The 25,475-nt window shown below is 53.4% G+C and overlaps 1 protein-coding gene across 1 annotated transcript; it reads left to right on the top strand.

The window, feature by feature from the left end:
• Nucleotides 1-15,728: 15,728 nt before the first annotated feature.
• On the top strand, nt 15,729-19,408 carry SLC32A1 (solute carrier family 32 member 1). The gene is made up of 2 exons (XM_004585805.3): nt 15,729-16,121; nt 18,221-19,408. The coding sequence occupies exons 1-2, from the start codon at nt 15,729-15,731 to the stop codon at nt 19,406-19,408; spliced, it is 1,581 nt and encodes a 526-aa protein (XP_004585862.2).
• Nucleotides 19,409-25,475: the final 6,067 nt, after the last annotated feature.

Below are 25,475 nucleotides of genomic sequence, written 5' to 3'. Positions count from 1 at the left end.
TGATAATGGTGGTGGTACTGATGGTGATGACGGTGATGATGATAAATGAAAACAATGATAGAAATGGTGGTGGTGGTGATGATGATGGTGGTGATGACTGTTTTTGCAGATGTGATTTGAGGCTTGGGAAGAGCAGCAACCTGACAACTTGTGCCTAAAACTACTAAAGGCAAGTAGTTACATTGTTCAGGCTTCTTTAGGTTGTAACAGTTTTTGTTTTTTTTTCCTCAATCATGCTGAGGGAAAAGCCCCACAGAGAATTGTGATATTTAAGCCAGGGCTACAACTCTGTTGTTGGGGTCCACATGGCTTTGTGAAACCGGAAGGCAGGGGAAGGAAGGAAGCCAGTGGACCCAAGAAGGCATTCTAGAAATCCTGAAAGCACAGATCCACAAGAATATGCCTGTGGACCTCACCCCGCCATCCTCTTCACAGGAGACGAAAATGGCAGCTCAGAGATGATGAGAGAGTGGGAAGGCAGGATGAAAATGTGGAATTGTGGGCCTGGCACCATAACTCACTGGCTAAATCCTCACCTCCAAGTGCCGGGATTCCATATGGGTGCTTGTTCATGTCCGAGATACTCCACTTTCCACCTAACTCTCTGTTTATGGCCTACGAAAGCAGTAGAGAATTTTGACCCAAAGCCTTGGACCCTGCACCTGGAAGAAGCTCTCGGGTCCTGGCTTCGGATCAGTTCAGTTCTGGCCTTTGCAGTCACTTAGGGAATGAACCAGTGGGTAGAACACCTTTCTCTCTGTCTTTCCTTGTCTCCATAAATCTGATCTGTCTTTTCAATAAAAATAAATAAATCTTACAAAGAGAGAACCTGGAATTCTGTTCGGGATCCATCACCTGCCACCAGCGCCGCTTCTCCGAGGCTGAAGTCCAGCGACCCCCACTGGCTTCCAGAGAGCTCTGTGGTAGAGCATTCTGAGAGGAGGGGTTCTTTTGCCATGCTGGAGAGTTCAGTGTGAGCAGATGGGGCCTCACTGCTGCCACAGCACTGCCCAAGTCAGCCTGGGCACAGATTTGGAAAGGGGGCAGTGGTGGCAGGATGGGCTCACAGAGACAGTCCCCTCCCCACATCAGCCACAGAGCTATCCCCTCTTCTGCCTGTCCAGGCAGCAGCAGGAGTCCAAATAGGCAATTAATTACTGCCTGCCGGTGCTGGCTTCCCTTCTTCTCTGCTCAGCCGTGTGTGTAATGGAAATGGGACAAAAACAGACTCCCCTGCCCAGAGGGACCCTGGCAGGCGCAGCAGAGGAAGGGGGCTGAACACCAAGGTGAGCTTATTAAGACAATGAGTGGCCCCTGACCCCTGACCCCTTTTTCTCAGCTATTGCTGCCTGGGCTGCCTGCTCTGCTCCAGGATGGTCCCTTCCTGACAGCCTAAGGATGGTGAAATTGCTGATATTAACCTTATCTTTTTTAATATGCTCATTTATTTGAAAGATAGAATGTGTGTGTGTGTGTGTGTGTGTGTGTGTGTGTTGTGTGCAAGAAAGAGCGAACCTTCTCTCCATTGGTTTACTCCTCAAATGCCTACAACAGCTGGGTCCAAGCCCGGCCGTAGCCAGGAGCCAAGAACTCCATCCAGGTCTCCAAAGTGGGTAGCAAGGACCCAAGTGCTTGGGATGGTATCTGCTGCATCCCAGATGATTTGCAGAAAGTTGTATCAGGTACTCCAATATGGAATATCTCAAGTAACAGCCTGATCTCCTATACAACTCCCACAAGACACCCCCACCCTCACTCCAACCCCAATCCTGGTCCCTGATTATGCTTTTGTAGAATTGAGACACACTCCCTTGCTAGGGACACCCAGAAGTTCCCAACTTGGGGGGGAGGGGGAGGGATGGGGGGATTCCCAGAGCCTATGAAACTGTCACATAATGCAAAATAATTAATAAAAATTTAAAAAAAATAATGACATTACTATTGGGCAAATAAAACATTTCATATAAAGTAAAAAAAAAAAAAAAAAAAGAAGTTCCCAACTTAATTGAAACCTCACAGCCCTAGAATGAGACATCCAGATGGGCAGGCTGGTAAGTGTGTGTGGCCACAGCAGAAAGGGAAGAAGAAAAGAAACCAGCTCAGATCAGCGGCAGCCAAAAGGAAGGGCCTGGACACTGGTGGGGACCAAGGCTGTCCACTCCGTCACCCGTGCCTTGTGCCGCCCGCCCCAGCCCAGCCCCTCCCTGGTTTCTTACAACACTGCAGCACCTAGCTCAGAGCAGAGGATTGGTGGACACTGACTAGAGGATTGCACAGACAAGGAGTGAATGGGTGGGCCTCTGTTTGGTGAAAGCTGTAGGACATAAAGGTGAGAGAAGAAAGGAGAGGAGAGCTAGAGTGCTGTCTATTCTCAGCTCCTTGAAAACTGCCGAATAACAAAACAATGCTGAATAACGTGTACGGTCTGAAGTGAAAAGTCTCTAATGACTTGCTACTGAGCTAAAAAAAAAAAAAAAAAAAAAAAAGTGCAGGGATCAGTGTGTGCTCTTTTGCACAAAAAAAGAGGACAATAAGAATCCATGTTTGTTTATATGGTTGTAGAGACTACTTAAACAATTTGTAGGACCCATTGCAGTAGCCTAGTGGCTAACGTCCTCGCCTTGCATGCACTAGAATCCCATATGGGTGATGGTTCATATCCCAGCTGTTTTCCTTCTCTTCCAGCTCCCTACTTGTGGCCTGGGAAAGTAGTAGAGGACTTTGACCCAAAGCTCCTGGCTCCTGGCTTCAGCTCAGCTCAGCTCTGGCCATTGTGGTCACTTGGAAAGTGAACCAGCAGATGGAAGATCTTTCTCTTTGTATCCCCTTCTCTCTGCAAATCTGACTTTCCAATTAAAAAAAAAAAAAGAGCACATACTTAAAAAAAATTCATAGTGCTTAGAGGAGGAACCAGAAAGTGAGTGGCTGGGAAACAAGAGGGACAGGGAATCTTGGCACTTCATGCACTTTTAAATTTTTATTTTTATTCGAAAGCCAGATTTGCAAAAAGAAGGAGACAGTACTTTCCATCTGCTGGTTCACTCCTCAAATAGCAGGAGCCTATTCTGGGTCTCCCACATGGGTGCAGGGGCCCAAACACTTGGGGCATCCTCTACTGCCTTCCCAGGCCATAAGCAGGGAGCTGGATGGAAAGTGGAGCAGCCAAGGTACAAACTAGCACCCATATTGGATACCAGCTCTGCAGGTGGAGTATTGGCCTCTTGAGTCATGGTACTACCTCACTATATATAATATATTTCTGAGCTATGCAAAATAAAAATAAATTAAGAGAAGGAAAAAACAAGGGGGAAATTTCTGCTCCAAAGAAGCGCTTCAGAGTCTCCATTGCTTGGGGCCTGGCTGGGAAGGAGATGCATGGTGAGCACAGTTTATTACAACTCTTCTTTCCCAGGGCTTGCATAATTAAGGGCTTAGAGGGCTCCTGCCCTATTGATCCTTGATCAGAAAGTGCCAGGTGAATCCCCGGGAGCCTCAAGCCTTAAGGAATTGTTTTCCTACACGCCACATCTTCCTTGTTTGTAGCTAGTAGCAATTGTTCTGCTCACTCCCAGGTTAGAGTTTGTGGTGGCTGCCAGGGGCAGAGAGATCAGGCCAGGCCTCCTGGAGGGACTGGGGGCCATCTCGAGGAAGAGGAGGAGGAGAAGGAAGACAAGGTCAAAAGCCTGAACCCACAGGGTAAGGAGGTAAAAAGAATGCTTCTGCCAAAGCTATGTCCCTTGTTGGCGCTACCTGCCACAGCTGGGGAGTTTTTCTGAAGGATCCCCAAGGGTGAAAGGCTTGGTGCCCAAGGCAGGTGCTGTTGGGAGATAATGGTTTGTCATGAAAGTGTGTCGATCTGAACCACAGGCATGAGAGTGGATAGAATATGGGGTAAAGCAGGGCATTCCCTGTAACTAACAGGTTCAGCTCAATTGCTGGGGCAGAGGCCTTAAGGGGACTGGGGACAGAGCACACAGGGCCTTACAGGCAGTGATAAGTTTGCACTTCACCTGGACACTGGTGCCCCATGGGGAAGGCCAGCTCAGTTTCTGAAATACACCAGGTGGGCATCCTGCCCTTGGCAGCGTCTATAGTAGGTGAGGCTGCCAGGGCACTGGCTTGGTGGGATGTGGCTACCCAGGGTGCTGGGGCCTCCTCCTGAGCCCCATCTGCCTGGCCCACCTCCTCACTGTCCCCAGCACTTAGACCCCCTTCATTTGGAATGAGGTGCATTTGGGATCCCTCACCAATCAGCCAGCCAGCCCTAATGGAACTTAATGCCTCCTGATTGCTCCTTTGTGGCAGCTGGGAGGAGGGGCTGAGGGGAGCATGCAGATCCCTGCGTGCCCCACTCCTGTTTTAGGACAAACATGTATGGCGTGGGGCTGAGCATGCTCAGAGCAATTAGAGAGCCACTGGGTGGGCGCAGCTGGGTGCTGAGATCGGGTCTCCACAGCTGGCAGGATCTTACAGTGAGCAAGACCTGTTCCTGACCCATCAGGGCAAGGTCCTATGATTCTCGTTTTGTTTTTAATTTGAAAGAGTAACAGCCAGGAGTCAAGAGCTCCATCAGATCTGCTTCCTAGATTTGGAGCCAAATGCTCCATCATCTGCAGCCTCCCAGGTGCATTCATGGAGAGCTGGATCGTGAGTAGCCAGGACTCGGCCAGGCACTCTGATATGGCATGTGCACATTTATAGCAGCCGCTCAAGCTTCACACTATCCATCTCATGTCCCTGTTTGACCAATGAATGAGACTCAGACAACCATGAATGTGAGATTACAGAGGGTACACATGGAAACAAATGAGGTTTCATTCATTCAGTGCACATTTGGTGAACATCTACTATGGAGCAGGTGCTGTGTTAAGCTTGAAGTATAAACCCAGAGCTTTTCCTACTTCCTATGTGATGTCTTAGCGATCCTCCCACCAAATACAGTGAAGGATAGGGAAGTAGGCACTTACAGGGGAGGGGGGAACTGGAGGAAATGGTTTCATCTGTCCCCAACCTGAAGGCTGGCATATGCCAAAGGTGACTTAGAAAGGGAAATCTGGGGGCCAGTGTTGTGGCACAGCAAGTTAAGCAGCTACCTATGATGTTTGCACTCCATATCAGCATGTCTGTTGGAGATCCAGCTACCCTGCTTTCAAACCAGCTCCCAGCTAATGCACCTGGAAAAGCAGCAGAAGATGGCTTGAGTACTTGAGCCCCTGCCACCCATTTGGGCGATCCAGATGCAGTTCTGGGCTCATGACTTCAATTTGACCCTGCCCCAGTTGTTGTAGCCATTTGGGTCAACTAGAAGGTGAAAGATATCTCTCTCTGTCTCACTGTATGATGCTGTGCCTTTTAAATACATAAAAAAATTATTCAAAGAACACAAACAGGTCATCTGGAGCCCAGGAGGTGAGAGGACAGATCCCCGTGGGTGAGTGCAGGAGCTCTGACCCGAGTTCAGGCACCAAGTGAGGAAATGGAACAGAACTGAGCCACAGTGAGAGGCACTACCAGAACACACCGAAACGTGAAGAAATCGTATTCCCCCTGCATCACCTTCCTTCAGGTGCAAGTGCAGTCCTGGCCCTGTCCAGTTTAACCATGGATGCCTTGGCCCTGCCTCTACTAAAGGGACTTAGTTCTACAGGAATCATGTGATCCCCATTTGACAGTGAACTGAAGCTGAGACACTGAATCACTGGGCCAGTTTCCCAGGGATAGTGGCAAGGCGACGCCACAGCTCAGCTCTCAACCAACAGCCCCCATCAGGCTGGCCCACGGGCTCCAGGTCATGAGGGCAGCTGGGGTTACCCTCAGTACCTGGCAGGTAGTTGATGAAACAACCTCAATCCCTCTACCACACACACACACACACAACACACACATACACACACACACACACACACACACACACCAGAAAACAGCAAACCCCTCCCCCTCCTGTATCTCCCCCCATCCCCACAGCCCAGCTCTGCTCAGAGCTATTAACCAGGTCACGCTGGCTTGTCCCAGTCCAATAGTTCTCTTAATTGCCTTTTTATAGCACATCATACAACTGTTCATTACGCTGTCATATTTCCCCTCGAAGGCAGCAGTGGGGGAGCCGGCCTGAAGACAGGGACCATCCAGGTGGCAGGAGCTGTGTGTGGGGCACCAATGTGTGAAGCTTATTTTCTACTCGGTCAGAATGAATTAAACGCATGCTTTTCACGCCTGAAAAATGCACGAGCCACTTTCAAAGCCGAAAAAAAAAACAACCCATAACCCCCTCCCGACAATTGACAAATGATCTTTATTACAACATTAGGGAAATATGTACAAACATAAAGCTGTATATAAATTTCTTTTCCTTTTAGCTCTCCACACCTTGAAAAATAAAGCTATCCAACCTGATGCAAACAAAGCTGTAAGATCAAGAATTTCAAAATAAGGTGATGACTTCAGTGTGATAGATAATAGGTGAGTGGAATTAAATTGATGCTTATGCCGTGATTTTTTTTTTATATGTTTCAGCAGTGAAGACCTTTCTGCTCTTTTGTCATAATGCCAGGATAATTAGTGCAGTGTTGTGGTCACCCAGGAGACTTAAAATCCACTGGTAGATTTTTTTTTTAAGATTTTACAATTTATTTTTATTACAAAGTCAGATACATAGAGAGGAGGAGAGACAGAGAGGAAGATCTTCCATACAATGATTCACTCCCCAAGCGAGCGCAACAGCTGGTTCTGTGCCGATCCGAAGCCAGGAGCCAGGAACCTCTTCCAGGTCTCCTACACGGTGCAGGATCCCAAAGCATTGTGCCATCCTCGACTGCCTTCCCAGGCCACAAGTAGGGAGCTGGATGGGAAGTGGAGCTGCCGGGATTAGAACTGGTGCCCATAAGGGATCCCGGGGCGTTCAAGGCGAGGACTTTAGCCGCTAGGCCATGCCGCCGAGCCCCACTGGTAGATTTTATTCAATGCTTTTATCATTTATTTGAAAGGCAGAGTTACAGGGTGGGATTAGGGGAGAGAAGAGAGAGATCTTCCAACCTCTAGTTCACTCCCTGGATAGCCACAATGGCTAGGGCTGGAGCAGGCTGAGGCTGGGAGCTTGCAACTCTATTCAGACCCCCCACATGGACAGTAGGGCCCATCTTGTACTGCTTTCACAAGAACATTAGCAGGAAACTGAATTGGAAGTGGAAGAGCTGGGAGTTGGACTGTGCTCAACGGGATGCCAGTTTCACAGGCAACAGCTTAGCCTGATGCATCATAGCACCTGCCCTGTTTAGATTATAATACAAACCAATGCTGCAAGAGAGCGCATGACTCCAGGTTAGAAAACTATAAATGTCCCAGGAGCCTCCGTCAGCCATTCTGTAAGAAAAGAGCCTTGTGTTTGGGTACTGAGCAGCCACACACACAGGGCCCAAACTACCAAGATGTTACCCAGACTTCAGGAGAATCCACAGGCTGTCTTGAGCCCTTGCTGTAAACTCAGCTCTGTGCCTGCTCGTGCCCAGGAGTGACCTGTGTACTCAGGAGGGAGGTAGAGGTGACCCAGAAGAAACACAGGAGGACACTTGCAGGAGATACTGAAACCCACATGCAGTTTTATCACAAGACACATTTTTCAAGGAATTTTCAAGATTTCTCTACCTACAGATTTCAACATGTTCTTTTACCAAATGAACAGCATTCAACTAGATTTCTCCATGACTGTTTTTCAAGTATTTGTGCATGCAGCAGTCAGCACAGAGAGGTGATGCCTGAAAGTTGATGCCAAGATACAGGGGCCAGGGGGCAACAGCAGCAGATCTTAGCCCCTCCCCAGAACCCACAGATTCTTTTAGAAGGCAGAGGCTATAAAGATAGCTCTGCACCTGGGCTCAAATCTGGATCTACCACCTCCAAGCTAAGGGACCCTGGGGAGGTTCCTTAACCTCTTTCCACCCAGTGCCATCATCTGTAAAGCAGACATGAAACCATCCCATGCTCACAGGGATGATGTGACATCACACGTGCTGTTGTAGCACTTAGCCCAGGACCAGCAGAGAAGAAGCTTTGGTTGAATATCAATGTCTGTGTCTCACCTGAATCCAGCTTTCAGTAGAACCGGAAGAGAAAGAAACTTGCAGATTGTGTCCTTGGGCTGGAGGTCAGGGACTAACCTTGGGTTGGCCTAGGGGCACTGAGACCTTGACTGACACTGTGTGTGTATGTTTCTGAAGACAGGAACTGCCACCTCCAGCCATGTCCACAGGGACTGTGAGTTAGAAAAATCTTTGGTTCCTGAGCTAGTGCTGATCTAAGACCGGCTACTGTAGCAACTTGTCTGGGAGGCTGTGGAGGCTGGATGCTCCCTGTCAAGACCCAACACGCCTGGTGTCTGATGAGGGTGCTCTTCCTAACTTATAGGTGGCCATTTTCTCAAATGATGGAGAGAGGCAGAGCACTCTGGTGTCTCTTCTTTTTTTTTTTTTTTTTTTTTTTTTTTTTTTTTAAAGATTTATTCATTTTATTACAGCCAGATATATACAGAGGAGAGACAGAGAGGAAGATCTTCCGTCCGATGATTCACTCCCCAAGTGAGCCGCAACGGGCCAGTGCGCGCCGATCCGAAGCTGGGAACCTGGAACCTCTTCCGGGTCTCCCACGCGGGTGCAGTGTCCCAATGCATTGGGCCGTCCTCAACTGCTTTCCCAGGCCACAAGCAGGGAGCTGGATGGGAAGTGGAGCTGCCGGGATTAGAACCGGCGCCCATATGGGATCCCGGGGCTTTCAAGGCGAGGACTTTTAGCCGCTAGGCCACGCCGCCGGGCCCTCTGGTGTCTCTTCTTACAAGAGCACTAATTCAATCAGGTCATAGCCCTGCCCTCTTGACCTTATTTAACCTTAATTACTTCCTTAGAGGCTCCTTTTCCAATTATTGCCACACTGGGGGTTGGGACTTCAATGTGTGAATTTAGGGGAGGAGGAGGTACTATCCCGGAGTGAATGCAGGCGTTGACCATCAAGCCTGACTCCGGAGACTTTTAACTAAAGCAAGGATCACTTGCAGCTCTCCTGAGTTTTGGTTGAGTCAATCAACCCACTCTGGATGACCATCACCACCCTTGCCAGCCTTCCCCTGGCCCCAATCATCTCATACTATCCCCCCACCTTGACTCCTATGGACCCTGCTTCCTAAACATGACCGTGGACTAACCTCAAGGTTGTGAGAATGCAAGGAAGCTGTCCCAGGCAAGGCTCTCCATGGTGCCTGGCACGTAAGACATGGGCTGAGGGTTAGCTCTCTGATGGGCCCAAGGGAGTAGGAGGTCAGAACTCCGAAGCAGAGCCTCCACTATAGCTGGCTCTTGGCTGCAGCCATTGAAGACCCACAGATTTCTAGGGGTGCTGAGTGCTCTTGGAGGAGTCTGAATCTGAGTGTGCACCTCAAATTGTGTACCAAAACCACATGCATGATTACCAACTACACAAGAAGATGATGAAAACATAAAAGGCTTAGAGTTCAGAGCTAGTGTGGATGTGTGCTTTTGAAACAAGGTACACTACAAGTTTCTGGAATGAAATGGTTTTATGACATCAGTTCAACTCACCTCCATGAGTGTTTATTAAGTGTCCACTATATGCAAGGGACCCAGCAGGGAGTAGGACTGGCAAACTCCCTGCTCTGAGCATAGTTTCATAGGAGGCTGTGTTCTCATCCACGGGCAGGAGCCCTTGGCTACTCCACCAACTCAAGTCCAGGATTCATCCCTTAATACCAAGCAGCTTCCTGCAATTTAAAAGGCTGCCAAGGTCAAGGCTTGGGATCCGACATCCCTGCTCTCTGGCCCCATCTCAGAGCCATCAGCACAGAAACCAGGGATCTATGGAAGCAAAAAATTTGCAAAATCTAGGTTCCCTTGTCCTGACACAGATTGCCCCTGGCCGCTGTCTCTGATGGGCCAACCAGCCTGTCTGCCTGACGTCAGTGATGGGATGGGCACAACCATAGAGGGGACAAGGGCTCACATGCAGTCACTACCACACTGTCCATGTCCCCCCTGAGCTGACAGAGGCAGCACCCATATTGTCCCTGGTCCCACCTGATTTGCCCGACTGAATGAAAAACAGAGTCTGTGTTGCACACACAGGCTGCTTCCTTGGTATGCCTCTTTTGGCATCTGTCTGTGGACACAGCATCAAAACATTACGATTTGGGGCCTGGGCGAATTCAGTTTTCTCCAGCTATGGGGAAACCTTTGTGGGGCTCCAGCCTCAGGATATTTGGGGGGGTGATTTAAAAAGCCAGTGACAGTCCCCTTAGCAGGAAAAGGCCCACAAACACGCCTCGGCTCTGGAAAAGGGGGGCTTCATGTCCAACTCTGGGGGAGGGGAGAGGGTCTTGTCTGTGATCATTCAGCCCCGAAATGATGCTCATGATGTTGGCTTTCCAGGCCATTAATTCAAGGGATCCCTGCCCCCATTCCCCTATGTCGCTGCCTGCTCTGGGAGATAAGCCCAGTTCTATTTAACCCTATTTATTCTCCCAAAGTGGCCTCCATCTCTATTAGCCAGGCATTTAACCCCCAGGATACCGAAGGCTTCATAAGACTGAGCAATTGAGCTCCAGCAGCAGGATTACTTCAGGACCCCGGCTTCTGGGAGTGACCCCAAATCCTTATCCAGGGATCCCCAAGACCACAGAACCCTGTGTGGCTCTGGGAGCACAGTGGCCATTCCCTCCAACCCTAGTTCCAATGTCACACGCTCCGGGTTCTGGCTCTGGCCAACAGGAAAGCTGTGCTTTCCCTGCCTCTTTTGTGTCCTGGGGGCTGCTAGCTCTGCCTGGCAAGGCCTGCACCATCTTGTTCCTTTTCACATCTCCCTGTCCCTTTCTTCCCTTTGTCCTCTCCTCTTTTCCCCTTCAGTGATCGTGAGGGTTATCCCTGACTGTTGGTCTCAGGGTGAACGTGTGTGTGTGTGTGTGTGTGTGTGTCTTTACTGGTGTCTCAGCCTGTCACCCGGCTGATGCTAACCCATGGCTAGATCCATGGGGGGTCTGATTTTTCTGTGTGGTGACCAGTCTTAGCCCACATCTTGTATGTATCTGTGTGCCAACCTGGCCTTGACCTGGGTGTGTTGCTCTTTCCACCTGTGTCTATAATTCTACCAATGAACTTGAATCTGTATGCTGGTTCCAGTGTCTGTACACCGGTCTATGGCTTGTCATTCTTCATTCTCTATGTGCGAGTGAATGCCTGTGCTGGATTTTAACCCAGCGCATCGCACAGCTGAAATCCCCCTGGGATGGTGTCCCAAGAGGAGCTAGCTAGAAGAGTCTTGAAAAAAAAAAGATTTATTTATTTAAAAGAGTAACACACATACTCAGAGAGGAGAAGGGGGGGAAGACAGAGAGAGAGAGAGAGAGAGAGAAATGCTAGGGATCTTCCACCTGCTGCTATATTTCCCCAATGACTGCAACATACAGACCAAACTAGAAACTCCATGTTGGGCTCCCCTGCTGCCCTCTGCCTTACATTTGACCTTCATATTCTTTTCTCCAGGTCAGCTCAAAACTGGAAGAGGTCAGGAAAGCAGGGCTAGGGACAAAAAGAAGAGAGTGATATGCTGTAACATAGACTCCCAGCCTAATCACAGGCTTTTCTTCTTCTTCTTCTTCTTTTTTTTAAAGATTTATTTATTTTATTACAAAGTCAGATATTCAGAGAGGAGAAGTGACAGAGCGGAAGATCTTCCGTCTGACGATTCACTCCCCAAGTGAGCCGCAACGGCCGGTGTGCACCGATCCGAAGCTGGGAACCTGGAACCTCTTCCGGGTCTCCCACGCAGGTGCAGGGTCCCAAGGCTTTGGGCCGTCCTCGACTGCTTTCCTAGGCCACAGGCAGGGAGCTGGATGGGAAGTGGAGCTGCTGAGATTAGAACCGACGCCCATATGGGATCCCGGGGCCTTTAAGGTGAGGACTTTAGCCACTAGGCCACGCCACGGGCCCCACAGGCTTTTCTTGTACACCCACTTTTCTCCCATGAGACCAGAAATGGCCATTGGGTATGTCATGACAACACCAGCAAGAAAAAAACAGAATGATTATTACCAAGTATGGGGCTGTTCCCACATGCTACATATTTTGCATGCAAGATCTCACTGCAGGCCTGATGCAGTAGCCTAGCAGCTAGAGCCCTCACCTTGCATGTATTGGGACCCCATATGAGTGACAGCTCATGTCCCGGTAGCCCCACTTCCCATTCAACTCCCTGCTTGTGGCCTGGGAAAACAGTTAAGGATGGCCCAAAGCCTTGGGATCCTATAGTCATGTGAGAGACCAGGAAGAGGACCCTTGCTCCTGGCTTCAGATCGGCTCAGCTCTGGCTTTGTGGCCACTTGGGGAGTGAATCAATGGATGGATGATGTTTCTCATTTTACAATAAAAATGTTTTTAAAATAATAAATTTAAAAATTTCACTGCATTCTCTCAATAATTCTAGGAGGCTGTCAATGTTGGTTTCCCACATTAGCAATGATGAAATGGAGGCTATGAGAATTTAGGTGCTAGGGCTAAGCAGTTGGGTATTGCAGAGCTAACACATGATAGAGTAGGATTTTTCAACAGGGGGGCCAGCTGTGTTGGGAGCTGCCATAGGCTTCCGCAGCCTGGGACAAGGTAGTTATTGCCAACAGCAGAGGAGGCAAAGGAGTCCTTCCCCTCAACTGCTGGCCCTTCTTGGAACCAAAGGGGCTTAAATCTGATTTCAAATTTCATCTCTGGGCCTAGTGCAATGGCTCAGTTGGCGCATCTTCCCCCTGCAAGCACCATGATCCACTTTCCCTCCAGCTTCCTGCTTGTGGCCTGGGAAAGCAATAGAGCATAGTCCAAAGCCTAGGGACCCTGCACCCACATGGGAGACCCAGAGGAGGTTCCTGGCTTTGGATTAGCTCATCCCTGACCATTGCAGCCACTTGGGGAGTGAACCAGCAGATGGAAGCTCCTTCTTTCTCTGTTTCTCCTTCTCCCAGTAAATCTGTCTTTCCAAAACAAAAAAAAAAAGGAATAAATGTTTAAAAAAATTTTTTCACCTCTCAGGGCAGTGAGATGGGCAAGTATCAGACAACAACTGGGGAGAGGGGACAGAAGGATGGGGTGACCTTGTGGTGAGGAAAGTAGAGCAGATGAAAGGAGCGTCAGGCCTCTGGGATTCTGACCCAACTTGAACCTGAGCTGTCTGTGACCTTGAGCAGGACATTTTGCTCAAGTGGGGAAGAACATGGGGCTTTTCTGTAATATTGTGAGCCTGAAAGCAAAGATAATTGGACTGAAAATCTATGCCCCCCAAATCCAGGTGGAGACCATGCCTGTGGCTGTCCAGTACAGGTAAGAGATGGCAAAGGCTCTGGACTCCCGTAACAAAGAAGGCAATAAGTCAGGGTGAGTGGCATGCAGGCTGGCATCAGGGAACCCTTCAAACACACACATTTTCTGTCCAAAGCATCTCATGTGAAACAAAAGGAACAGGCCAGGAACAGAAGGAGAGTAGGGTTGGAGGTGAGATCTTTGTCCCTAGGAATCTGGGTAGGGGGAAAGCTCTTTTTTCTTCTTGGGCATCTGGGAATTGCGGGGAGGAGAGTCCCTGCAAAAGGCAAGCTTCGGACCGATGGGGTCAGTTGTAGAGCCTCCTAGGAGGCTTTGTTCTGCAGCCTGCAGTGACCAGTTTGGAGGGAGGGCTCCTGTGTAGCCCAAGGGAAGGATTTCCGTCCTATTTCTTTGGGACAGGAGGCCAGGGCTTTCCAGAGCTGCTGCAAGCACTCAAGCCAGCACCTGCGGAAGAGCGGAGGAGGACCGTCTCAGTCCAGTATGGTGGGAACCCCGTACCTGTGGAAAAGCTTCCTCTGGGAGACTGGGAAGTCCCTGGGCTGACGGGGAGACGGGTGTAGAGAGGGAAGCCAGTCGCATCCAGTTGCTCTAATTTGCTGGTCAGAGCCCTCGGGCCGCCCTACTTGTGCACTGACAGGAGCTAATCTAGAAACCCCAAAAGGGTGGCAAAAGCAGAACGGGATTCCCAGCGAGAAGGGGCCCGAGCAGTGGACGTAGCCGGCCCCTTCTTTTTTCATTTTGCTACAGCTACTTTGCGGCTCACCCAGGCAGCTGCTCCTCCACCTAGGCTGGTACTAAAGGTGGAACCCTGTGGTTTATTGGAAGAGGAGAGCGGGGAAGGTAGGGGAGCCTAACTGGGGATCCATGCCGGGACTAGCGATCCACACTAAGACGGTAATGAACCTCACATATGCGCAAACGCAGCCAGCAACTCCCCCCACCCCCTGCACCACAGATCCACACACGCAAACACTCCATCTCCGCGCGCACAAAACCACACGGACACTCAACACTCACAGGTACCCGCTCTTGCACATCCAGCCGGTCTCGGATCTAGGCTCGCTCTTTGTCTTTGGGTCTCTTTCTCGCGCTCGCGCACACGCCAGACATCTCACTCCACACCAACAGTCCCGGCTTTCGCGGCTCCTGCTCCGGAATCCGGGCTGGTCCCGAGCGAAACGCACGCCTTCGCTGCCAGGGTCCGCCGCGCAGTGAGCCCTTCTGTCCTCTGTGCCCGACCCGGGCTGTGTTCCTCTTGCCAGGGCGATCGCAGATCGAGACTGAGAGGCGTTCTACCTCCTTCCAGATCCCCCAAACGAAAAGAGAAGAGCCAACCTTTCGCCTCCATTCTGCACAATTTGGAGTGCGGTTGGCAGCAAGCGATCCGCAGACTGGCTTCCATCGCTGCGTCCCTGGACGGACAGAGACATCCGGGGCGACCAAACCCCGAGCTGCGCATCCTTAAGAAGCATCCAAGTCGGCTGCTTTTGCCTTCAGGGAGAACTTGAGGTCAGATTTAAGGGCGAGTGGTGGATGCCAAGGAGGCAGCCCGGTGCCCAGACGGCCTGCTCAGTCAGAGATGGGCGACGCCGTCCCGCTGGCTTTCGGCGTGCAAACCAGCCCTTACTCGGTGCGGTTCGGGCCGCCCAGCTCTCGGACTCTGATAGGGATGGTCCGAGGGCGGGGACCACTGGAATCAGCCCACCCGCTCCCTCCCTCCCCGTGGCGAGGTGGGAAGGGCCAGAATCCCTGCTTAGCACCTCCTCCAGAAATGCAGCACTGTGGCCCCCCAGCCCGCCTTCCATACTCCCTCCCCTTCGCGCGCTCCCTCTCTCCGCCTTCCCAAGGGCGCCCTTCTCCAGCCCCGGTGTCACTTCCGAATCCTGTGGTGTCCCTCTGGCTGGCTTTTCTGGTCGACCCCTCCTCAGGCCCCTGTGGGGGGTTTCCCCTCCTACCTCCCCCTTCCGCGCCGGTGGCCACCCCCGCACCGCCTGATTCCGCGGGACGGGAGCGCATTGGGCTGTGCAGGGGTGGGGGCACCGCGCCAGGCTCGCGTAGCTGCTCTGACGCCGCCGTCGCCGTCGCCGCCCTCCGCAGCCCAGCCCTGCGCCCCGCGGCAGCTCCGCAGTGCACTCACAGCCGCCACCGCCGCCGCTCCGCAATTCCCCGCCATCCGCCGGCCTGGCCCGACCCTAAGTGAGCCTCGAACGCCGGCGCCGAGGGTCATGCGCCATTGCGCCCCGGGTCGTCTCGGGCAGAGCGAGGGAAGGTAGCGACTTCACGCCCCCGACCCCCAGCCCTCGCCATCCTGCTCTCGCGACCCCGCGTCCCGGGCCCCCTTCTGGCCTCCCCCCAAGCGCCGCCACCATGGCCACCCTGCTCCGCAGCAAGCTGTCCAATGTGGCCACCACCGTGTCCAACAAGTCCCAAGCCAAGGTGAGCGGCATGTTTGCCAGGATGGGTTTTCAGGCGGCCACGGATGAGGAGGCAGTGGGCTTCGCGCACTGCGACGACCTCGACTTTGAGCACCGCCAGGGCCTGCAGATGGACATTCTGAAGGGGGAGGGCGAGCCCTGCGGCGACGAAGGCGCCGAGCCGCCCGTCGAAGGCGACATCCACTACCAGCGCGGTGGCGGCGCGCCCCTGCCACCTTCAGGGTCCAAAGACCAGGCCGTGGGGGCTGGCGGCGAGTTCGGGGGCCACGACAAGCCCAAGATCACGGCGTGGGAGGCGGGCTGGAATGTGACCAACGCCATCCAGGTGAGTAGGGGACACCCATCTCTGCCCGCCCCTTTCCCTGCCTGTGAGGGGACTCTGTCCCCAGCGGTATCCGAGTTGTATGGGCGGGAGGAGAGAATCCCACTGGTGTCTGATACGGGTCCGGAGTCCTTCCTGGTGCTTCTCTATCTCGCACTGGGATCTGCGCCCTTAGGCGCTTATCTCCCGCCCGCATCCTTACCCCCCACTTCCGCTACCCTGTTGGGGTCAGCTTGACCCGCATTCAGAGACCCAGCAAAAGAGACACAAATGCGGGGGTGGGAGAGCAGGAGATGGAGTCTTGAAAAGGGATGAGGGAGAAAGAAAATCAGGATTGGAGGGAACGGTGTTGCCTCGCACGGGAATGGACTGGCAGCTGCGTCTTTGGAGAGGACAGGAGGTGGAAATCGCTGAGCCCGGAGTCTCCTCCCCCGACCCAGACGCAGAGCCCCACGCACACGTACAGAGGCAGACACACACGCCCGCAGCCCCCCTCCCCTTGGCACGAGGCTATTTATAGACCACGGGACTCTCCCCAAACGCACCTGCCTACACCCCACCTCCCCGCCCCCACACAAACGCACGCCTGCAACGCCCTCGTTTGAACACATTTCGCACACGCACACCGGATGATGTGTGATGCAGCCGGGATCCAGCCCGCTCCCCCAGGTGCAGCCTTGATGGAGACACCCAGGCACGCCTTCATAAGCACACGTGTGTGCGGGGACAAGCACCCACGGTCCGCAAGCTCCAGTGTGTTGCAATCCCTGCTCCACCGAAATCCCGGTTGTACCGCAAAGGGGCGTCCAGAACCGCAGCGGGCCACCTGAAGAGGGCCCCTTGCAGAGGGTGGTACCACCTCTAACACCGCCTCTGGCTCCTGATCCCACCGCCCCATTTCCCAGCAGGCGGCGCCGGACTCCACCAGGAGCGGGTCTGGAGCGCTCACAACGACCCTCCGAGCTAGCTGCCCCGGGCAGGCTGCCGGGACAGCGGTGGGGCAGTCTTCCGCCCTAGGGGTCCCCGGGCGACGGTGGCTGGGCCAGGTGCCCACCCCAAGCGCAGGGTCGTTGGAGCGGAACACTCCTGGGGGCGAGATGTGGTAGCGGAATTCCTGTGACTCCCGGACTCAGCGATCCTCGACCGGGGACCTTACACCCCAGGCAGCCTTGACCCCGGTATCCCCCCCGCTTCAGGGCTCACCCGCCAGGGATGAGGGCGATGCTGCGGCAGCCTTCGTTGTCAGCACCTCTGCGGGCAACGTTTTTGCTGGGCGGGTTCTGTAGGCCCAGCGGGAGGCCCGTGGGCCTCTGGGGGCCCGGATTTCGTTGTCTTTTTCTCCCCTCCTGGATTTTAAGCCATATTCCCATGGCCCCGCACAGTTTCTGGTTCAAGATTGTGGCTCGTCTGGCTCCTCCGACAGGCTCACAGCCCGCTGCCTCTATCAATGCCACCTAGGGCTTGCTAGTCTCTTTTCTAGGAACCCCTGTTTTCGACAGAGCTCTAAGCGTCGTCCTACGCTTCTTCCCCAGAACCCTCGGGACGCCCACGGCTTCCGCAAGAAGCCTTACTGCCCGTTCCCCTGCTACCCCTCTCCTTCAGCCCGGCTCTCTCCCTGCCCAACTCCCTGCCTCCCCCTCGCCCTCGTCACGGGCGCCTCCCACCCTGGCCAGGCCCTTTCCCTGGCTGGCGTCCCCAGTTCCATCTCACACATCGTGGCCAGGCTTCGCGTGGTGGCACAGGGGTCCCTTTTGCCGCGCCCCTTCCCCACCTCACGCCAGCCTCTTCGGGTCACCTCTCCCAATTCCCCAGCCTCCTCAGTACCCAACTCTCTGCCCCCGCCCCCCACCCAACCCTGAGCACACCTGCTCAGTTCCGGCCTTACGCTCCTCCGTCTGCTTCGCTAACACAGGATTCCCGATTCCCGAAGAGACTCCTCCACTCCCCTTTCCTCCCTCCCTCTGGGTAGGTTTGGACTCCTTGTGCGCCCCTCTCAGCGCCCCCTCCTGGCCGCCCCCCTTAGCCACTTGCCCCTCTCAGCCCCCTGTCCGCAGGCAGCGTCCCCTGAACGCCCGGGTCTGGTTGGCTCTCTCGCTACACAGGGCATGTTCGTGCTGGGCCTTCCCTACGCCATCCTGCACGGCGGCTACTTGGGGCTGTTCCTCATCATCTTCGCTGCCGTGGTGTGCTGCTACACCGGCAAGATCCTCATCGCGTGCCTGTACGAGGAGAACGAGGACGGCGAGGTGGTGCGCGTGCGGGACTCCTACGTGGCCATTGCCAACGCCTGCTGCGCGCCGCGCTTCCCCACGCTGGGCGGCCGCGTGGTGAACGTGGCGCAGATCATCGAGCTGGTGATGACGTGCATCCTGTACGTGGTGGTGAGCGGCAACCTCATGTACAACAGCTTCCCCGGGCTGCCCGTGTCGCAGAAGTCCTGGTCCATTATCGCCACAGCCGTGCTGCTGCCCTGCGCCTTCCTCAAGAACCTCAAGGCCGTGTCCAAGTTCAGCCTGCTGTGCACGTTGGCACACTTCGTCATCAACATCCTCGTCATAGCCTACTGTCTGTCGCGGGCGCGTGACTGGGCCTGGGAGAAGGTCAAGTTCTACATCGACGTGAAGAAGTTCCCCATCTCCATCGGCATCATCGTGTTCAGCTACACCTCGCAGATCTTCCTGCCTTCGCTCGAGGGCAACATGCAACAGCCCAGCGAGTTCCACTGCATGATGAACTGGACACACATCGCCGCCTGCGTGCTCAAGGGGCTCTTCGCGCTCGTCGCCTACCTCACCTGGGCCGACGAGACCAAAGAGGTCATCACCGACAACCTGCCAGGCTCCATCCGCGCCGTCGTCAACATCTTCCTGGTAGCCAAGGCTCTCCTGTCCTACCCGCTGCCTTTCTTCGCCGCCGTGGAGGTGTTGGAGAAGTCGCTCTTTCAGGAAGGCAGCCGCGCCTTCTTCCCCGCCTGCTACGGCGGCGACGGCCGCCTCAAGTCCTGGGGGCTGACGCTGCGCTGCGCGCTCGTGGTCTTCACGCTCCTCATGGCCATCTACGTGCCGCACTTCGCGCTGCTCATGGGCCTCACCGGCAGCCTCACGGGCGCCGGCCTCTGTTTCCTGCTGCCCAGCCTGTTTCACCTGCGCCTGCTCTGGCGCAAGCTGCTCTGGCATCAGGTCTTCTTTGACGTCGCCATCTTCGTCATCGGCGGCATCTGCAGCGTGTCCGGCTTCGTGCATTCCCTCGAGGGCCTCATTGAGGCCTACCGAACCAACGCGGAGGACTAGGGCGCCAGGGTGCTGCCCCCGGGTCCCGGCTCGCCGCTCGTGCTCACAGACCCCCGCCCCCCGCCCCGCCTCCCGCCCACCTCACCCACACCGGCCCTGTGAGCCCTACAGCCGCCGCGCTTGGGAAGCCAAACTTTCGACATCTCTGGGTCCTACTTTCTGATTATTCGGGGGTGGGAGTGGGAGGGGAGGGGATCGGGAGCCACGCGACCCATCGCGTCTGCGTTTCTGTTGTCCTTTCTTTTCCACAACACCCCGATTCTGCAGGGAGGCGGGGGACGGCGGGCGGACGCATTTGTGGGCAGCGTTTTCTGTGTTTCCTGAAAGTCCCCCTTGCCACTTCAGCCCCAGGCACTGTGGTGGTACGGGGTGGTGGGAAGGGAGAAGGGGTGCAGATCGCAGGCGTGGCGCCTACACTTGACCTTGGGGGTGGGATGGGGGACATTTCACAGCCATCCAGCGCTGGGAAATTACAGCGTCCAGCCATTTCCAGAAAGAGCGCTTCCCATCCCGGAGACATTTCAACCCTGCAGTGGGATAGGCTGGAGGGGGAAATCCATTTTGGGTGGGCGATTTCCTTGGCGAAGCTGGGAAACCAGACGCCGCGGCTGGGGCCGGCTTGCCTGCCGGTGTTCAAGAACCCAAACTCATCTTGTGCAATTTAACAGGTTGTGGAACTGTTCTACTGTGCGTGTGGTGTGCTCGTGGTGAATCAGATGAAATGTATATCAGAAAAAAAATTATCTCTAATTTAGAGTGCGGTACATAAATTATATCTGCAAATAAAGACTACACAAAGGCGCATGCGGCTCCCTGTGGTTCTGCGTTCCCGCCAGCCCGGTTGATTCCGGCTCGGCAGCTGGGAGTGGGGTGTGCTGAACACAGGAGGGGTTGGGGGCGGAGGCTGCGGGTGAAAGTGTTCAGGAGTGTTGGGTGTTCATAAAGTGTTGGGTGTTGGTAGGGAACAGAAGGTGCCTGCAGTGATAACCTGCTCAGCTGCCAGGGCAGATTTGTTGGGGATGTCTCCCCTCAGAAGATTTGGTGCAAACCTCTCAATCTGCAATCCCTAAACACAGAAACAAAAGAACTCAGAGTGTCTGTGTGCTGGTGCTTCTCCTTGCCAGCAGTGACAGGTGTGTGTGATGACAGAGGCAGGTGAAGAGGAGTGCTCTTGTGAGAACCCCAGTAACTGCCCTGCGGGAGCTCAGCTATACCTGTGGGCAGCTCTTGGATGCACCAGCGGAGGTGTCCTTGCATCACCCTGGCTCTGCAGCTGCAGCAAGGTGGCCGGAGGGGAATCAGCACAGTGTGGCACCCTCAGCAGCCACAGCTGTGATCCGGCCATTTGAAATGCCTGCCCACTGCTTGATTCTCCCTGGTCGCTCCTGCTCCAGAGTTCAGAGCCCATGGTTAAAGGTCCTTCAGTTTCACATCCCCCTAGGACCACTGGTATTTCCCAGACCTGAGGACAGAGCTGACTATTCACTCAGTTCTGCTGCTACTGGGGATGCTCTGGGTCAGATCTCCATCTGTAACCTTCAGGAACAGCCAGGATTTCCACTGTGGAAGGAAGGATGGGGGCACCACCCTGCACCAGCTCCAACTTTCTCATCTTCAGAAGGACAAATGAGGCCCCAGGAAGGCTCCTGACAAGTGCAACCACCTTCACAGGGTCTCCTGGCTCTGCTCCACCCTGCCTTTGCACTCAGCTTCGAAGAGCCAGGTTTGGAGCAGGGTGGGAGGTGGCTGCAAACCCTAGCTTCATGGATCAGCCAGCCCCAATGGGAACCCTACACTCTGGTAAGACACCAATCCCCAGACTTGGGGAGAAACAGGGAACAGGAGTGGGTGGGGCCCATCTCTATATGCCTAGCCTCACCCACCATTAAAGTGCCTGGGTAGAAGTTGAAAGGACAAAGTCCTAAGATCTTCTCGTGCATAGAGGGTTTGCTCTAGAAGCCTAGGGGAGCTGAAAGGGTGGCCCTGCAGCATGCCTGTCAGCTTTTAAAGGAGTCCTGTATACACACACTAAGGACCCTAGTAAACCATCCCTACCTGCAGCAGAGCTGTGTCCTTAGCGTCTCTGACTCTGAGCCTTGGGACCCCAGGGGAGAACCACCAGGATCCTTTGCAGGAGGAGCCCAAGTCTTCACTGCTGGATCCCCAGATGGCACTGCTTTGCCCCCAAGAGGCGAGAGTGCAAACTGCTGGCCCTCAAAAAAAGTTTGCTGGGATTAATTGGCACAACATCCTGGAGCCCTACATGGCTTCTTGCCTCACCTAAGCCCAGTCCAGTTGATAAACACCTTTTTCCAGTGCTTTATTTTAGTTCTTAGACAGCAACTAGGGGTGACTGCCCTAGGGAAATTTGAATTGACCAGTAATATCAGTTCAACCTCAGGTAGACATGAAAAAATGAAAGTGATGGGATCTATCTGATGTCTTAGATACGGAAAACAACCAGCGTATGGAATAGGCAACAACTTCTGAGATACTGCAGAACAGAAAACCTTACAGAACTATTTTCACTGTTACCTAAAAATGTTATTTCGATTAGCTGCTCTAATCTATAATCTGAATCAAATAATCTTTATTATTTAAACAATAGCCTTTTTTTTTCAAAAAAAATTCATTTAGTTTTATTGGAAGGCAGATTTATACAGGAAGGAGAGACAGAGAAAGAGGTCTTCCATCCATTGGTTCACTCTCCAAATGGGCGCAACGGCCAGAGCAGAGTTGATCTGAAGCCACGAGACAGGAGATTCTTTTGGTTCTCCCACGTGAATACAGAGTCCAAGGCTTTGGGCCATCCTCTGCTGTTTTCCCAGGCCACAAGGAGGGAACTGGATGGGAAGTGGAGCAGCTGGGACAGGAACCACTGCCCATATGAGATGGTGCTTGCAGGTGGAGGATTAGTCAGTTGGACCATCACACTGGCTCCCAAATCAAATAACCTTTTAAAAAGAAGTATATATTTAGAAATGCAGAGTGACAGAAACAGCAGGTTGAGGGGAGAATTCTATCATCTGCTGCTTCACTCTCCACAAGGCCTACAGAACTGGGGCTGGGTCAGGTTGAAGCTAAGAGCCAGAGTTCCATCCTTATATTTCACATGGATGGACAGCAGGGGTCTAAGAACTTGGGTCATTATCTTTTGCCTTCCCAGGAGCACAAGCAGAAAGCTGGATTGGAAGAGGAACAGCTGGGACTCCAATATGGGATGCTAGTGCCCCACGCAGTGGCTTAACCCACTGTGCTATAGCACCACATTCTTTTAAAAAGATTTATTTATTTTTAATGCAAAGTCAGGTATATGGAGAGGAGGAGAGACAGAGAGGAAGATCTTCTGTCCAATGATTCTCTCCCCAGGTAACCGCAACAGCTGGAGCTTCACTGATCTGAAGTCAGGAGCCAGGAGCTCTTCCAGGTCTCTCACATGGTGCAGGGTCTCAAGGCTTTGGGCCATCCTCAACTGCTTTTCCAGGTCACAAGCAGAGAGCTGGATGGTAAGTGGGGCTGCCGGGATTAGAACCAGCACTCATATGGGGGATCTTGGCACATTCAAGGCAAGGACTTTAGCCGCTAGGCCTCCGCACCGGGCCCTCCACATTGGTTTTAATGTGGAGCTACTTTCAAAAAAGAAAAGAAAGAAATGCTTAGATATAACTGACCAAGAGAACTAAAAATCACAGAAGCATTTCACTGAGGCTGGCCTCTTGTTGTTATCTGAAAGAGCAGCTTCAAAACCTACAGAAGGCAGGAGAGGTTTTTGGCCCTGGGATGTGAAGGCTCAGCGCCATGCCTTGGCATGAAGGCAAGACTTCCTAAGAGCCTGTCACTCGGGCCTGGCGCAGTAGCCTAGTGGCTTAAGTCCTCGCCTTGCATCTGTCAGGATCCCATATGGGTGCCAGTTCATGTCTCAACTGCCCCACTTCCCTTCCAGCTCCCTGCCTGTGGCCTGGGAATGCAGTTAAGAACAGCCCAAAGCTTTGGGACCCTGCATCCACCTGGGAAACCAGGGAGAAGCTCCTGGCTTCAGATCAACTCTGTTCTGGTCATTGCAGGCATTGGGGATGAACCAGCAGATGGAAGATCTTTCTGTCTGTCTCTCCTTCTCTCTGTATACCTGTCTTTCCAATAAAAAAAAATCTTTAAAAAATAGCCTGTCACTCACTGGAAGGATGAGCAAAACACAGCGATGATCGGTGATCGAGATGTTATCAACCTCTACCTGTGTATGAAAAAAAAAGCTCCAAACAGAATTTGCAATTAGGAGCATCGTGTCTCACCATGGGCTCAGACTTAGATTTTAAGTGTTGAGAAAAGATAGATCAAGCCAAGAAATTACAATAAGAGTTCCTCCTGGGCCCGGCGGCGTGGCCTAGCGGCTAAAGTCCTCGCCTTGAAAGCCCCGGGATCCCATATGGGCGCCGGTTCTAATCCCGGCAGCTCCACTTCCCATTCAGCTCCCTGCTTGTGGCCTGGGAAAGCAGTCGAGGACGGCCCAATGCTTTGGGACACTGCACCCGCGTGGGAGACCCGGAAGAGGTTCCAGGTTCCCGGCTTCGGATCGGCGCGCATCGGCCTGTTGCGGCTCACTTGGGGAGTGAATCATCGGACGGAAGATCTTCCTCTCTGTCTCTCCTCTGTATATATCTGGCTGTAATAAAATGAATAAATCTTTAAAAAAAAAAAAGAGTTCCTCCTGATGACACTTCTGGAATCTGAAACAAGCAGGTCTGCTAATTCTTTGGCGGTGAACGCCCCCAACCCGCCCCATAGCAGCCTCTCACAGAACAGGGTCCAGTGACATCAACAATAATACGAAACGACTAGACCCTTCCACAGGCGTGGTGAACAGGGTCAGCCGCTTGGTAAGCAGCTTGCTGTCCACTCTGCCACTGCCCAGGAAGGCCTAGGTGACAGCTCTCAGAATGAGAGGGACCTTCCACTATTAATTCGAGTTTATTTTCTCAAACCCGAGTGTCCCAGAGCCAGAAGGCTCAATTCAAGGCTCGATCAGCTGCTCTAATCTCACCCTCAGAATCATCTGGTTAACTGCCCAGGGGAGAGGGTGCCCACAGCTGCCAAGGCTGCATGCAGACGGTGGGGGGTGGGTCATGGCAGCATCCCTGGCCACAGCTGAGCGATGTGAGCACTTCCAGCCAGAGGACCGTGCCCAGGTGAGCTGGCTGCTTCACTTCTGATCCAGCTTCCTGCCAACGCACCTGGGGACGCAGTGGAGGATGGTCCAAGGGCCTTGGTCTCCACCCAAATGTGGGACAGCCATACGCTGAGCTCCAGGCTCCTGGACTCAGCCTGGCCCAGGCCTGGCTGTTAGGGGGGCTAGGGGAGTGAACCAGCGGGTGGAAGCTATCTGCCCCACACTCTCTTTCTCTGTGTGGTTGTACTTTACAAAGCACACACACAAAACTTGGAGTGGCTGTGTTGAGATTTAAGTGGACTTCAAAGCAAAGAAAATGGTGAGGAATAAAAAGGGGCATTACATGATGATATAAAGAGGGGCTATTTGCCAAAGAGATCTAAACATCCTATGTGTGTACCTAGCGAATGGGATTCAGCTGTCGGCTGCCTTCTCAAATACACACCTTGAAGAGGGCACACATCAATAAGTGGTGGGCCAGATGAATTTTCACAAAGTAAATCCCCTCCCTACTGACAGGCTTACGAATGCAGAAATGGAAGTCAGTACCCTCGAGCTTGGTTTCCTGAGGAAAGCGTCAAAGGGTTCGCTTAGCTGGTGCGCACGACGTCGGGTGCAGAAGTCACAGCAGGTGGGACCAAGGCATCCTGAAATCCTATCACCCCGCCTCCTGACTCGCGGTCCCGGCTGGAGCCCAAGAGCGTCGTCACTTATGGGCGACCCAGGTTGAGACTGCGGGAACTCAGGAGCTACAGAGGCGGGACCTTCTCGAACGCCGCCGAGTGCACCGGGTGTGAGGCAGGAAGGGTGCCTGCCCGAGCTTTGAGGGACCGACAGCGCCCTGGCGTCACGCCGGGGGCGGGGCTTCGTGGCGTCAGCGCTGACGCGACGGCGAAGGGCGCG

The sequence above is a fragment of the Ochotona princeps genome, chromosome 22 (assembly GCF_030435755.1).
Source record: "Ochotona princeps isolate mOchPri1 chromosome 22, mOchPri1.hap1, whole genome shotgun sequence".
Taxonomy (NCBI): domain Eukaryota; kingdom Metazoa; phylum Chordata; class Mammalia; order Lagomorpha; family Ochotonidae; genus Ochotona; species Ochotona princeps.
Note: the sequence above shows the minus strand (reverse complement) of the source record. Positions and strands in the feature narration are given on the sequence as shown.